This window comes from Doryrhamphus excisus, linkage group LG9, assembly GCF_037039965.1.
Source record: "Doryrhamphus excisus strain RoL-2023G ecotype Guam linkage group LG9, RoL_Dexc_Guam_v1.1, whole genome shotgun sequence".
In the NCBI taxonomy this organism is placed as follows: Eukaryota; Metazoa; Chordata; class Actinopteri; order Syngnathiformes; family Syngnathidae; genus Doryrhamphus; species Doryrhamphus excisus.
In genome coordinates this window covers 15,694,634-15,710,520 of record NC_136365.1, presented here as the reverse complement: position 1 = coordinate 15,710,520, position 15,887 = coordinate 15,694,634, and the positions used below count along the sequence as shown (strand labels likewise).

Genomic DNA, 15,887 nt, shown 5'->3' with positions numbered 1-15,887 from the left:
GTTGAAATGCAAAGGGTTTACTCACAGTAAATACAGAAGGTTTAAGCAAAATGATTTAGTTAGTAGATGTTTTAACATTGTGTACTCAATAGTTTCTCTGTCATTAAGGAACTGGTAAGCAGTGAATGCAGCTGTTGCCCAGCTGCAGGGACCCCGCTCGATGGTCTCTCCAACTATGAAGGCAGTCGTGGATGCCGTGTGGGCGGTTTGGAGCATCGGGGCCTCCATCTATGACTACATCCACACCACCGCTATGGAGGAGCGCATACACTCCCTGGAGAAGGTGGCCACCATCCACCATTGTGCCATCGGGATGCTCTCTGCAGCCATCTTGGTGCTCTTCACCTACATCTTCCTCAAGAAGCTTTGAGAGTTGGACTGGATTCTAACTTTGTGGTCAACGGCAACAATAATCCAGGTTTTTGGGAACAAATATGCTGCAGGGTTGATCAAACAGTGCCATGCAGTCCATGTGAATCTGATATCTTATTTTCATTTGTTAATATTAATTTAATTCACTGCTGCTTTAGCTTCTTCAGGAAGACACACTAGAATGTAGAAAACTAGCTTGCTGCTAAAATTCCTTTGAAATGACTTATTTCATACATGAAATGCATACAGTAACATCACACCTAGATACACAAAGGCCCTGACATTATCTTTACCTGCATTCTCAAATATAATGCTGTTTTTATTCAAAATTTAACAATATGTTTACTACGGTGGTTGTAGTTTGCAGTAATGTATACGTTTTTTTAACCAGCCACAAAATAGAACTACTGTACAACCACAATAATAGACTAATTCAGCAATGTCAAAACTTTATCTTTGAAAAGGCAGAATTATTGATGCAGGTTAGGTAGTTTAGTGGTTTTCCACATACAGTATTCCATCATTTTAAAAGGGATCAATACTGAATATTAATGGATTCTATGTCCTTTTAATGCTCCTGTGTATTTGCACTAATTTAAAGCATTTGTACATTGGAATTGTTATTCAGTCTGCTGATGGGAGGAGGAAACATTACACTACATTATTACTGGAACAACTTGTATTTGTGTTGGTTACATAAGACTTCAATGTACTTATAATGTTCGGTTTACTTTCTACTAAAGCTGAAGGTATGAAACAATAAAGTGACCTTAAAATACTGACAGGGTGCAATAGCACCTAAGATCTATTATTTACATACACTGTTGAGAAGAATTGGATTTTTTTATTTGAACGATATCAAATGTGTGTATTCAACATGACAAAAGTCCATTTGTGAGGACTTTCTTGGATTTCTGCATGTTCTCAACATTATTCTTTGAAAGCAAACTGCAGAGCAACATGGAATTTTCCTCGAACATGGACATGAGAAAACAGTTCACATGTTTTTTTTCCTTCAGTAAAATGTGGTGAAACAATCCAAGGATGCCTGTTGAAGCAGCCAACATCTCATGGGGTCCCTCAACCTGACCAACTATTTCTCAATTTAGCCCATGTGGACTCCGAGGCGCCCGGTCTGAAGGAGAGTGTACTTGGAGGTGAATCTTTCCACGCTCTCCCCCTCTAGGAACTTCATGGCTCTCCAGTGGATCTTGACACAGTTCTCCAGTTGGCCGAGGGGCCCCATCTCCTCCTGGATGTATTGTAGCCACAGATCTTGAGCAGTAAAAGAAACATTCATCTTTTGAGCTGATGAAGATTGGAAGAACCCCAACTACACTATATGGTACACTATACCTTTTCTTCAACTTTCACTTTTCCCAACTCTTGTCTATATTGTATACTGGAGCATCTCTGTAGCTTTGTTAAACTATAAGCCTTTATACTTTTACACTATAAAACTATACTGAATATAAATACAACTATTCCTATGCCACTCTTTATCTCACCATCATCTGAGGAGCCGAACTCCTGCAGGGCCCTCTCATAGTAGTCCCTCAGATGGTTCATCCTTGGAGAATCCTTCATGAACAACACAATGCTGTCACAAACAACTCAGACCTGACTGATTGACGTGATTTTGTTGCACTCACTTGTTCTTTCTCAATCAGAATCATCCTGGTGAACCAAGGCTTGGAAAAAGGTCTGCTGTCCTGTAAACTTAAGAGAGAGAAAAGCTCATCGTTTGCCTGTGTAGCCTCTAAATTACATGACGGTGAATATTTTCCTTACCTTCTAAAAGTCTTTCTAGCTTTCTTGTAACCTCCAGTGGAGTACGACCAATCAAGGTATCGCTCTTTCATCGCCATGGCAACATCCGCCACCGCAGACAGCAGACCTCTCTGGTGGTAAAACAAACTGTCTGATAAAGTGTTCTGAGGCCAAATCATTGTGTGCATACTAATGGATCTTCAGTGTGGATAGACATGAATAGCACAGCTGAGGTGTTTCATTAAGAAAAAAAATTACCTTAAAGATGGCTTCTGTCTCCTCAGGGTTCTGGTTGGCGATGCTCCACTGGACATGCAGCTGCCAAATTGGTAAGCTCTCCTGTTCGAAGAGGACAGAGACAGGAGAGAACCACCTCAGCAAGCATGTCATTTAAGGTGATTGCAGTATTCCATCCATTGTCTGTACTGCTTATCCTGTTCACAGTTGCTAAGGCACTGAAGTCTAGCCTTGTTGTGTGAAGGTCTGCTATGTTAGACACTATTTAAAACAGTGATACAGCACTGCAGATGTATGCCTGTGAATATTCTCATTCATTCAGGTCACTGTATTTGCAGGGCATTCAATCGATTCCAACTGGACTGTTCAGGGTATCTTGGAAGACTTTATCAGGCTTTATCAGTATGCTCCAAGACTAGTCAGACTAGATTGGACAGCTCTAGTCATATCACTGCAGATAAATATGCATTACCACGCCGTTATCCTTAATGTCATCATGGTACTTCCAATCATGGCTGCCTATCACTGCATACAGTATGTCGACATTTTGTGAATTTTCTATTTTTACCCCTTCTAAAAGACAAAAATATAATGCAGCATTCAATACTGCAGGGAAAAACATTGGACAGAAAACGACAACATCAATATGCTAGTACAGTTCTTGCTAGTTTATTAAAAGCTAAATTGAAAAATGTACTTATGTATCATAGCCCATAAATGTGTATACAGTGTATATGCACTTTAAGTGGAACTCTGTGGCCACGTCTTGTCGTGTGGTGCCAGATTAGTGCAACCATCTGCCCAAACTTGGCGGGCTTTGGCTGGCTGTACTAAAAATATTAATGGGAACTAAAGATTTTGGTGTCTTTGGCTAGAGTTAATATAATTTTAGCATATTTTTCTGTAGAAAACAGCAAAAAATTAGAAAAATAGAACATAAAGGGACAATGTAAAGAAAAAAAGTTGAAATTAATAAAAAGTTTTATATAAAAAAAAAAGACTTATTCATTCATTTAAAGAGGTACAGTATTCTTCCCTCGGCTGGCAGCATCCCAACCATAATGTGCCTTAAGACAACATAGGTTCAGCTACACTATAGAGGAAACCATTTTTAAGATGCCTGGCGTTTTAACACTTAAGTTGCATAATGTGTAGTAATCCTCCTCACACCACTACTGATCAGGCCTCAAGTCTTAAGAAAGCTCATGCACAACAATCTCCTCTGTTGACTTTGTTGTTAAAGCACCTGTCGTGGAGGCGACGGTAAATATAGTTCATAATCATTTGGTGACCTCTTTAAACTAGAGGGAAAGCAAAATAAGTTACAGTAATAAGATGGAATGGAGGCTAATTGAAGATGACCCACTTGCCTGGGAACTGCTGTGCATGTGTGTGTGTTCACGTGTTCACCTTGGGATGGATGTGTGTGAGCGCGTCCTGGAACAGTCGCCCAGTGTCATCTCTCTCCAGCTTCATCAGCGTCTCCAACGCCAGGTTCCACACTGGCACCGATAGGCTGTAGCGGTCAGTGGCTGCCGTGGCAATGTTGGCTGCACCCTCTTCATCTCCTGACGAGAGCAGAATCTGCACCTGGTCAGAAGGACGGCGACGTGTTACGTACGACAGCGAGGGAATTTGTCATCCGCAATTGTGGTACAATCTTACCCAGTTCTTGTAATAATCCTCTTTCAGGAACGATGAGTCATGAGCGCGCTGCAAAACACCCAGCAGCCTCTCCTGCCTCTGTGATGAATACAATAATACATAAAAATACACGTCTAATACGTTTTTTCATCCTCGAACACAGTGGCAGCATGAGGAGCAAAGCTTCATTTACCTTGTCCTTCAGATCTTGGACATTTGTCTTCCTTTTCAGTCTCTCCAGGCAGAACACCACATAGCAGGTCCACATGGCTTCTGCAGCGTGACAGCACATAAGTATCCTGATTACACATATGAGTTGATGCCTTTTTCAGAATAAAAAGTAATACATTGGGAATTGATTGTTTAATAATATATATTTAGATACACAATTAACAGAATAAAGTAAATTCAGTGTCCAGGTTTATGATGGCATAAGTATATCCAACTTTCAGCACCTTCAAACTAATCAATAAGGCATTAGTGTGGAGCAAATGTACTGTGTGTATATAAAAATGATGGTATTTATGATCTATGAAAAGTGTCCCCACTCAAAGCTTTGGTCTATCATGCACCACACATGTATTGACACTGATGCCGCCTACCGGTGTTGAGTCTCTCAAGGCCTTTCTCGTACATTTGGCAGCATTTTTCTTCTCTCCGGTTAACATCAGAGGCCCGGCTTTTGGCGGTCAGAAGTTCCTCCCCTATTCCCGGAGCCTCGAGCTCCCTCTTGGCCAAGAAATCCCATGTGATGCTTTCGTCGAGGAAGTTGGTTTTCAGGCTGGAAAACAAGGTGGGGGAGCTTGACTTGACAGTGAATGAGTTATATGTCAATTTTTATTTTTTTTTTTAATCAGAGCACTTAGCAAGTCAGTCACACTGTACACATGAAGGCAATACAACACAAAATACAAGCATTAAATGAAATAATTATTTAAAAAAAAACACTACATTGCTTGGTTTTTACTGTTACTTTCATAGGAGCAGATCCTTTAACATGCTCAAGGATACTTTATCGACCTTGCAGTTATGTGTAGTTATGTGTTTTGTGACTTCTCCAGGTACTTCAGCTTCCTCCCACATCCCAAACAAAAGTTAAGTGAACACTAAATTGGCCATAGCCGTGAATAATGTGCCTGTGTCCTGTGATTGGCTGGCGACCAGTCCAGAGTGCACCGTGCCTTTCACCCTAAGTTAGTTGGAATAGGCCCCACCTCACCTGTGATCCTAATGAGGATAAGTGGTATAGAAAGTGGATGGTGGGTAGGTGTGTTTGGCTGGCCAAGCAGTGACTTACTCCTGCAAGATGGACTCTTGGAAGTCTTTTGTGAAGTCAAATATGCCTGCGATATTCAGCAGTGAGATGACAAACTCTGCTTCTGTAGTACCAAAACAAGCAAAGGTTAATTGCAAATGTCATTTACAACAACAGCTTTATTGTTTTGGCATTCAAACATGCTCACCTTTGTTTTTGTCTGTGGCATTTTTATATACCACCATAGCCAGCTTCCCAGTCAGAATCTCAGGAGGAAACTCATCCTCACCCTAGAAAGTGTTAAGAATAGTAAGTATTTTGAATAACATTTGAAACTGTCAGCCACTCACAATGTCCATGTGAGCTTTCTCCATTCCTTGCTTCCTCTTCCTCAGCTTCTCACAGTGCAACAACTCCATGCGGAAGTACTGGAACACATTGACGACATAGAGTATTAACTTCCTGTCATGCAAATATGGCTTTATTCTTGTTCCTCACCTCCTGGTAGACCTTTTTGTTGTTTGGGTGGAAGCGTAACGCCCTAAGAAATAAGTGACGGGCGTTCTCTGAGGACTTTCTATCTTCCAGCTCAGTTTTAGCGGCCATGAGCCACAGTGCTGCCGACAAAGAACAAACACAGTCCGAAAGTGTGCAAATATTTTATGTTCAGCACTGAAAAATATTTAAATGGAGGTGTACCTGGTTTATCAGGGTGGATGGCCAGCATGGCGGAGAACACCTTGCTGAGCTGCCCCTTTGTGGACTGAAGGAGAGATTAAATGAATACATGTTTACACTGCTGTTATTCACCTGTGTTGAAAGCCGGCAAACATGTTTACATACCCATTTCTTACAGAAAGCGACATGCGAGAGCCAAAGTTGCACATCATCCTACAAGGAAAAGACATTTGGGATGTATTCATTGTCTTTTTTTCAAGGTGAGATCTTGCAAAAAAATAACTCACTATTCTTATGTCATTACAACTTTTTCTTCAAAATTCAGTATAAAATACTACTAACACTGATTTTGGTCTCATACAAATCTGACAATTCTCATATGACTTAAATTTACTGTGGAATTGAATCTGGTATATTCCTAAATTGGCCGCATGGTGGAATGTTGGCAGTCAGGAGACCTGGGTTTGATTCTCCGCTTAGTCATCTCTGTGTGGAGTTTGCATGGTCTCCTCTCCGGTTTCCTCCCACATTGCAAAAACATGCTAGTTTAATTGGTGCCTCCATATTGTCCATAGGAATGTATGTGATTGTGAATGGTTGTTTGTCTACATGTGCCCTGTGATTGGCTGGCAACCAGTCCAGGGTCTCTTGCCCGAAGACAGCTGGAATAGGCTCCAGCACCCCCACAACCTAGTGTAATTTAAATATGATGTGATTGTTTCCCTTTCTGTCCTTGTTATAAAACCAAATGAGTGGTTGTTAAGGCTTGCGATAAAATACCTTCCACTTGTTTGTTGCCCTTCTGAAGACACTATTGATTCTGTGTATGATGGCAAACTCAATCTCTTCCTTCTTGTGCTTGTAGTGTATGTGCTGCAAAGGAAAAGTGAAGAGTGAAGATGAGAAGCAGGACAAGGACACTAACAATACAGGAAGGTAGCTGCAGATATCACCTACCGCTCTCCTCTTTTTCACCAGCTCCAGGACATTGATTTCATACTGTAATTCAACAACATGCACCATAAAAATAAGTCCTTTCAACTTCAGTAAATTAGTACTAAAGATTATTATACCTGTATGTATGAGATGAAGTCGTCTTTAGTGACAATCAGCCTGTGGAGTTTATATTCCAGCGCTGTTACTCTTTTGACGATGGCTCTGCCAAAAAGAAGTTGTTTGTTAGCATTGAAATTATTATTATATTACTATTATTAATGGAGAAAAAATCCATATCTACATGGCCCTGTGTGGGAAAAGTGGTTGCCCCTAAACCTAATAACTGGTTAGGCCACTCTTTGCAGCAACAACTGCAATCAAGCTTTGTGATAACTTGCAATGAGCGGAATATGTACATATGTTACTGTCAACAGAGGACAGTCAAACACAATTAGCTTTTTGTGTTATTTTTATTTTCAATGAGTCCTAAGAAGATGCGCATCATGTTTTAATCGTAATCTCCCATTGATCAATGTGTTGTTGTTTTTATTAGTTCAGTGCTGATTTGGAATAGGTCTTATCTTACTTTATTTCTTTCTTGGTGAAGAGTCCCACTCTCTCCAGTTGCTCCAACTCTGGAATTCTGTCCTCGATCCGCTGCTGAACGATCTCCGCCATCTTGGCTCTTTTCCAGGATCCAATGTAGTGATCGCTTTTTAAATTAAATCCTCTGATTGAATGTCAGTTGTAGTAATATAATAAAATGATAATTTTTAGTTCAAGAGCCACGAGACCAGGGATGATCGATTTTTGTACGCATGGCCGGAAGTTGTGATTCACTAAACTTCCTGTCCTTTCACGAAATCGCCCGACAGTAAACAAGTAGTCCCGTAAAAAATAGACTTGCGTTGTTGCTTTAATTCTAAATTGTCAATCATGTTGAATGTAATTATTTTTGCGTTATTTTTGTCGTTGTGGTATCAGTGTGATCAATTACAAAACATGGATTGTTCCAAGCGCTCGAAATGTTCCAACGAAATCCCCATTAATTATAATAACGATTTCTTTCCAACCGTGTTATAGGAACGTCTGGTCAACATATTATATTCACTTAATGTAGCGTTTAAGCTACATTATATATTATATACAATTACTTGATAATGGTGAGACAGGCTGTGAACGCTCACTTTCCCGCAAAATCGTAGAAAACTAGAGCGGGCGAAACGTCAGTTCCTGTCTCCGTGGGCCAATCACAGCTCTGGATTCCACCAGTCTGTCTCCCATTGGCTGACAAACGAGCAACGCTCTGTTGTTCATTCTAAATTGAAGGAAAACCACACGGCAATAACCTATAACGCCGCCGTTATTGATGTCACTAAGAGTATTTAATCAATTTTGGAAATACGCCGATATCAGTGGCTGCACTAACCAGTTCGGTCGTACTACTGGTTTATTTACCAGGAAATCATGCTAGCAGTGCTAGCTAACTAGCAGCGTCTCGTCGCGTCCTCTTCATCTTCATGGGTTTCCGCTGTTGATTCTTCAAAGGCTTGTGCTGGGGCAGCGAGGCTATCAAATTAATGCCATCTGCCAGGGTAGGTTACCTATATTAAAGTTATAAACCAAGTTTAATTATTACTCAGTATTTGTTCCACGCCAGACGAACAAATACTGTATGGCTAACTAGCATGTTAGCAATGTGCCTTAGCTAGGCTACCGCGCTAACAGTTTGCCTCCTAGCTACAGTCATTTGCTGGTACAGCCTTTGTTTGTTCTATTATTTTCATTCTTGACACATATATGTGACCCATTCCTAGAATTCCGGCCATATTATGAGCGGGGCGGGTTGCAAAGCTAACGGCGCCGTGTACCCCGCCTCGTCGGCAATGTTGAACTCCGTGAAGAAGCCGAAGATGGAGCAGATTCAGGCCGACCATGAGCTCTTCCTTCAGGCCTTCGAAAGTAAGTTGAACTCTCGACGCGTTGTCATTCCGTCCTTTCAACAATGTGCTGCCATAATGCTTTGTGTTTATGTTTGGGAGCTTGCAAAAGTAATGGTGGGTTTTCACATAGTGGACATAGCTTTTTTATGTTTCACTTTCATCCCAGAGACATGATTGCTATAGGCAGTCTTGTTATATTTATGGCTGCGTTTAATATCTTTGGAATTGATTTGGTTACAAAACAAATTACAGCATGCTTCACTTTATAACGGCTCATAAACTACATTTGTCCATATTATCTGTTATACAAATACTATTGTAAAATTCGAAGTAATATATTAATTGTCACATACATTTTAGCATTTGTTGGCGTTGAAGCTGAATTGCACCAAGACAGTCCAATTTGGAACCAGCCCATGCGTCTGTGATCGTTGGTTTAATTTATAAAGGTTACATATGCAAAAAACAGTGTCTAAATGTAGTGTACAGCACTTTTATGCTAATATTATCCAAAAAAGTCTGTAAAGTGCTGGTACCTGCATGCCAACGGTTGACCTGTCAAACACACATGTCGGTGATTATGAGAACGAGACACTCAATGGGAAATGCAATCTGCACTCACATTATGCCTTGAAAACTGAAGTCCCCCCAGTAAACACTTTTCCTTTTTCCAGAGCCGACTCAGATATACCGGTTTCTTCGCACTAGGAACTTGATTGCAGTAAGTAGCACATTGTTACTAGCCTTTAATTTGATTCTATATGCAGTAATTGACGAGTTATGTTTCCTTTTAGCCCATATTTTTGCACAGGACTCTCACCTTCATGTCTCACAGAAATGGTCGATCAAATGCCAAAAGGTACAAATAAAGTTTTACAGACATTTATTTCATAACTGTAATATTCTATACATTTCAACATTGTGTCTGTTTTTTCTTTTGGTTTCCAGGAAAGCATTCAAAGTGGATAACATGTTGCAGGCGGTAGAGAAGATGAAGGGAGAGCAGGAATCTCCCAGGTAACATTCACAGTAGCAGATAAGCTCATTTTAATAATGAATACTGTAGAACTTTGTAACATTAATTTGTACATCCTTTCTAGCTTGTCTTCACATCTGCATTTAACTTTCACTGGGTTCTTCCATAAGGATGGTAAACACACATTTCTTTTGACAGAGTTTATATTTGTAATCTTGTTTATAATATTCATAATGGGCATGTGTTCTTTTCTTCTTGTAGAAAAGCCATCTCAGAATTCAGAAAATGAGCAAAATTCAGTCTCGTTAGAGGTGCTACTTGTCAAAGTCTGCCATAAAAAACGCAAGGTAATCCTGAACATTCATATTAGAATATGGTACGTGCAGTCATAAAAGGTATGTGATGTGGCACTGAATTGAACTGTATACTTTCTCTGGTAAATGGGAAATTACATGCAGTAGTTTAAAAGTATGTACAGCAAGCCATAGTAAATGGTACAGCACACACAGTACATATATACATACAGTGCTGTAACTGATGGTTGACAGGTTTATGGATACATGGTACCTGCAGTGGTAAATGGTGTTTATCTCATACATAAACAAACGGTCTGGTACACACTAACATATGGTTTATGATAAGGTATCATGGTTACTAAATGCTTATAAACCTAATATTCTGTCTTTAAGATGTGTATGTCTTTTTGCAGGATGTCAGCTGTCCAATTAAGCAAGTGCCTACAGGTAAAAAGCAGGTGCCTTTGAACCCTGAGAGCAACCAAACCAAGCTGGGCTCCTGTCCTTCGTTAGTGGTGTCCAGCAATGAGTTTGAGCCCAGCAACAGTCACATGGTCAAGTCCTACTCGCTCCTCTTCAGGGTGTCACGCACAGGGAGGAGGGACTCAAAGGGCCTGGCCAATGGTGAAGCCAATGAGAACATTGGTAAGAGAACATCCCATTTGATGTTCAAGCCTCATGTGGATACACGCATAATGACATGCATGTTTTTTTTTCTGTGTGTGTGTGTGTGTGTGTAGATGTGACAGATACTCAGAGTAGAAAGAAGAGATGCTCATCCCATAAAGAAGGGGATGCAACAGAGACCTATGTTGCACAGATGACAGTCTTTGACAAGAATAGGTGAGTATCAATGGGTAAAGCCTCACCTTAACATTAAGTACACATCCTATCGTAACGTAAAACACAATCAGTTGTTCAGTTAATGAGTTGGATGAATACTAATCTAGGTTCAGATCTGTCTAAGCTTGTCAGCTTTAGGTAGCATTCGCATGCTCTGCCCGTGCGTGCATGGGTTTTCTCTGGGTACTCCAGTTTCCTCCCACATTCTAAAAACATGAATGTTAGGTTAATTGGCGACTCTAAATTGTACACATATGTGAATAGTTGTTTGTCTATTTGTGCCCTGCGATTGGCTGGTGACCAGTCCAGAGTGTACCCCACATCTCACCCAAAGTCAGCTGCGCTAGGCTCCTGCATACCCCCCGCCATCCTAGTGAGGACAAGTGGCATAGAGAATGAATGAATACAAACCTAATTACATTTATTGGAAGGCCAACATCTCAATAGTGAGACCATGACGCTATTTAGTTTTGACTATGCCTTGTAAGTGAAATGTTGATTTGATATCACTCTCGTCCTCTGCAGGAGGTTGCAGCTGCTGGACGGGGAGTATGAGGTGTCCATGCAAGGGATGGAGGATAGTCCTGTGAACAAGAAGCGAGCCACATGGGAGACTATTCTTGATGGCAAGGTGAAGAGCTTTACAGCTTCTTTTTGATGTGTTTTTCTCATTAGATCAATGTCAGTCGTGAACCACAGTCATATGGCATACAGTATTTATGTGTATACAGTGTGTCTATATATTCTGTGTATGTCTTTTTAGAGGCTGCCACCGTTTGAAACATTTTCTCAGGGACCCACGTTGCAGTTTACTCTACGTTGGACAGGCGAGGCCAGCGGGACATCCACTGCCCCTGTAGCGAAACCTCTGGCTACACGAAACTCTGACACCTCTGGACCCATGGAGACCAGGACCAGCCACCATAGAGCGACCCCCATGAGTAAGACACAATGGTCATTTAAGGTTGCTATTCTAAGCTGTAGAACTGTAAATATGTAACACAAAATATTCCAACACTCCCTGCACAGGCAGGCTGCTCCCAACTATTGGAGGCGTTACAGACACACAGAGCCGTAATAATTCACTGATTACTGCTATGACATCAAGATGGATGTCACTGATAAGGACTTCAGTGCCTTGTTATATTTGCATTTTGATAAAGATTAGAATAATCTTTGTGTCTTTTTATGACTGATCCCTGCTGGTGGAATGGTACACATTTCTACCTTTTATGGCAGAGGACACCCAGGTTGTGTCAGGAAGGACATCCGGCATTAAAATTAAGCCAAAGCAATTCATGCAATTTTGCCCCCTGTGACTAGTTTAACATCTTGTCCTTATGTTTGTCAGCAGTGAAAGAGTCAGTCAGCACGGACATCCAAACAAGGAAAGAGCATGTCCCTTATGAGCCGCGCCAGAAGCTCCGAATATTTTATCAGGTATGCCACGTCAGGATAATAATGCAAAATGTGATGGCTGGCATGGCAGTTAGTCTACTATGTGTCTTTTTTTTTTTTTTCTTGACTAGTTTCTGTACAACAACAACACACGACAACAGACGGAGGCAAGAGACGACCTTCACTGTCCTTGGTGCACACTGAACTGCAGCAAACTTTACAGCCTGCTCAAACACCTCAAACTCTCCCACTCGCGCTTCATCTTCAACTATGTGGTAAGGATCTTAGCAGTGTTGTCTGAGAGAGAATCTGATTCTATTGCTGATTTTGAGAATGCTGGGAAATAGGAAGGAGCCTACATGTTCCTGTACATGGCTAACAACTGCAGCAGGCTGGTATGATTTGTAATGGTACTTGAGGTACTGGTAATTTATTGAGGCCGATAGGAATGCAAATGTCTTGTGGAATACATTGTGGTCTTCTTTTTGGACATGCATTTTTATGTTGTTTCTTCCTCATAACCAGCCTCACCCCAAAGGAGCAAGGATAGACGTGTCCATCAATGAGTGTTATGACGGTTCGTACGTCGGCAATCCTCAGGACATCCACAGCCAACCTGGCTTTGCTTTCAGTCGCAATGGCCCAGTTAAAAGGACCGCTGTCACCCACATTCTGGTTTGCAGGTAAACTGTTTTCTTTTCCCATTACCTGCTTAAATGTATGGCATAATGCCAGACATTAACTGTGGCTCTTGCCGTTTCTTTTCCCAGGCCCAAGAGGACCAAGCCAAGTTTGTCAGAGTTCCTCGAGTCTGAGGACGGAGAATTGGAGCAGCAGAGGACCTATGTCAGTGGACACAACCGCCTCTACTTCCATAGTGACAGCTGCATGCCTCTGCGGCCCCAGGAGATGGACGTGGACAGCGAGGATGAGAGAGACCCCGAGTGGCTGCGAGAGAAAACTGCCACCGTGAGCAAACTCGGCAACTGCCATCCAATTATGATGTCACTCATCTGTTGACAGCTGCTTTATGGGTCATAGTTAATCCTCCAGTGGTCTATGAAATTACACTTTGACAGTGGAAACTATTTGTGTAGCCAATCCATGTGTCTCATGAAGTCCAGGTCCACCATGATGATGTTCCTAAAAAGTGCCAGCTTAAGGTGACATACATGGTCAAACGCTTTTGTCAACATCACATTTTGAGGCCCAAATCAGCAGGAAAATGAGTGAAACTAGAAACCAAGCACGACACTATTGTTTAATTACACAGCATAGAAAATCGTGCACTCATTTCTTGTTTAGTGGAAAATCTTCAAAAGAAGTTTCAGATTTGACCACACTAACAAAATACAGATAGGAAGTTATGTGTATCTATCTCTGGTCAAAGTCACTATTAAACAAGTAAGCAATAGCTAGTTTCGTTTATGTGGACATTAGTCAGATAACCCACTGCACTAAATTAAATAAATGTGGCAGCCTCATTTAATTGCATCATACAGAACTCACCTTTAAAAGTTGTCTAAATGAACAATGTTACAGCTTGGTTCGAACACAAACAAAACAAAAGCATTGTTGCTGTGTTATGTACATTTATAACTATTACCATCTTTGTTTTATGCAGCAACTGGACGAGTTCACAGACGTCAATGAAGGTGAGAAGGAGGTGATGAAGCTATGGAACCTTCACGTCATGCAGCACGGGTATGTTCAAATCATTGCATGTGCTTTTTGGTTTGGAGGAATGAGAGGAAGGAGTTACATGAAGTCGGAGTTAATGATGACGAGATATTGTCACTGGGTTTGAGGAGCTTATTGATGGTGGAGAAGGGTGTCTTGGGGACAGAGCCAGTATAGATGATATGTGAGTAGTAGCAGGACCAGGCAGAGTTTAAGTTTAAAGCAGTTTTATACTGGAGGATGAAGTCAGTTTAGGCTTGGAGGTGGATAGTGAGACCAGTTTTCAGTTTTAATTTCCTCGTCTCATTGCGTTCTAATGGACCTAATCTCATGCTTTGTCTTGTCTCGTGGGTTGGGTGTGGGGAGGTGGGGCATAGCAGCACCTGCTGCTTGAGAAGTGCAATATAAGCTTTTACGTTTGTCTCCAAAAGTGTCCATAAGACCAGAAAAGGTTGTTTTTAAGTATCTTGATGACTCTGTCATTGTTGTTCAGTTGAAGTCTTACTTCTTGGCAGACTAGTTGCAGTGGTGTGTTCAAATTATATTAAAGCGCTTGTCCTTTTTTCTTGCAGCTTCATAGCAGACAACCAGATGAACCAGGCCATCATGCTTTTTGTGGAGAGCTGTGGCGCGCACGTCGTCCGGCGTAACCTCTGTCGCAACTTCCTTCTCCACCTGGTCAGCATGCACGACTTCAACCTGGTGGGCACAGCCACCATCGACCGAGCAATGATGCGCCTCAAGCAGATCCAGGAGGATCTCCCGGATGCAGAGAAGCAGCAGGAGCTGACTCCGGCGGAAGCGGCGGCGGGAAGCTGCAACGGGAACGCTTTGACCTCCAGTGCGGGGAAGCAGGGCAAGAGGACAAAAAGCGCTCTGACGGACTGATGCAGGCTCAATGCTTGGAACTATTAGTCATGAGGGAGTTTTTGCTCTGTTTGCTCCCCTTCAATAAACTCTCCAATCGTTTTGGTGCTTAGACGTGTGGTCAGCACAGCGTCTGACCCCAAACAGACCAATATACAAGGTAAACAAGTTTTTACAACTTGGAAGTGAACCAAATATGAACAATATAGAAATGAATCACCAACATCAAACATGATGGTGTCTTTTGGATGAGTGTGTGAACAGGCTGAGAATCTTGTAGTATGTCCTTATAGATGAGGCTCATCAAAGCTACAGTTAAAACTGTACTGCTAACATGAATTGTACGCATACATGATAACCATAGCGGATTATTTTAGCACTTGATGTTTTGTATTTAGAGATTTTCCTTTTTTATGTCAGTGCTGCACCAAAGGCAGCATCTCTTCCGTCACCAGTGGAGTCTTTTCTGTTGTTGGATCTCACTGTGGAAACTGTGAATTGACAGTTTAGCGAAGGCATTGTAAAGATTGTTTGGGCTCCAAAAATACATTTTATTTTTTAGGGGTTTTTTTTGTTTGTTTTGCTGATAGGCTCTCTGTACAGTAGTGGTCAATGATCGCTCAGAGTTAGCTTTTAGACTCACTGCAGTTTTTGCCAAAGGGTTTTGTCATTATTATGTTAATTTGTGTATTTCCTTTTGTTTATTGAATAGTGGATTTAAACAGACCATGGTCATGGTTCACTCCCAACCTCAGTTTCTATATTTTACTCCTGTCACGTCAGTCATGATTTCTTACCTTTTTATCCGAAAGGGAGATTTTCTCACTTTTTACTTGCAAAACACCCTGTTGATAATTGTGAAAAGAAGTACAGTCTGGCTTTAGGGTTTTTATATTTAAATAAAAACAAATTCAGCCTCATTGCTTGTACATTTATTAGGTGCACCTGCACAGCTCTATCAAATATTCTGCCTTTACGCCTATGTCAGTTTT

General features: G+C 41.3%; 2 protein-coding genes across 4 annotated transcripts; one reads left to right on the top strand and one right to left on the bottom strand.

Annotated features, from left to right (window-relative positions):
- Positions 1-442: 442 nt before the first annotated feature.
- On the bottom strand, positions 443-7,745 carry utp6 (UTP6 small subunit processome component). The gene is made up of 19 exons (XM_058065390.2): positions 7,479-7,745; positions 7,030-7,114; positions 6,914-6,955; positions 6,737-6,829; positions 6,122-6,169; positions 5,978-6,041; positions 5,777-5,895; positions 5,629-5,706; positions 5,487-5,568; positions 5,321-5,402; positions 4,626-4,804; positions 4,217-4,296; positions 4,045-4,122; positions 3,790-3,969; positions 2,401-2,481; positions 2,164-2,273; positions 2,025-2,091; positions 1,881-1,953; positions 443-1,647 (listed from the first exon to the last, which is right to left on the bottom strand). The coding sequence occupies exons 1-19, from the start codon at positions 7,568-7,570 to the stop codon at positions 1,478-1,480; spliced, it is 1,803 nt and encodes a 600-aa protein (XP_057921373.2). The 5' UTR covers positions 7,571-7,745; the 3' UTR covers positions 443-1,477.
- On the top strand, positions 6,845-15,815 carry suz12b (SUZ12 polycomb repressive complex 2 subunit b). 3 transcript variants are annotated; one of them, XM_058065389.2, is made up of 17 exons: positions 6,845-6,892; positions 8,710-8,854; positions 9,510-9,556; positions 9,630-9,694; positions 9,784-9,852; positions 9,936-9,985; positions 10,073-10,158; positions 10,521-10,752; positions 10,848-10,950; positions 11,476-11,581; positions 11,714-11,891; positions 12,302-12,390; positions 12,480-12,623; positions 12,874-13,031; positions 13,119-13,317; positions 13,973-14,052; positions 14,601-15,815. In XM_058065389.2, exons 2-17 carry the CDS (start codon positions 8,725-8,727, stop codon positions 14,914-14,916), a joined length of 2,052 nt encoding a protein of 683 aa, XP_057921372.2. In that variant the 5' UTR covers positions 6,845-6,892; positions 8,710-8,724; the 3' UTR covers positions 14,917-15,815. The 3 variants fall into 3 exon arrangements, with proteins under 3 accessions (XP_057921372.2, XP_057921370.2, XP_057921369.2); XM_058065387.2 differs by lacking the exon at positions 6,845-6,892 and adding an exon at positions 8,159-8,487 and having other exon boundaries at positions 12,305-12,390; XM_058065386.2 differs by lacking the exon at positions 6,845-6,892 and adding an exon at positions 8,159-8,487.
- Positions 15,816-15,887: the final 72 nt, after the last annotated feature.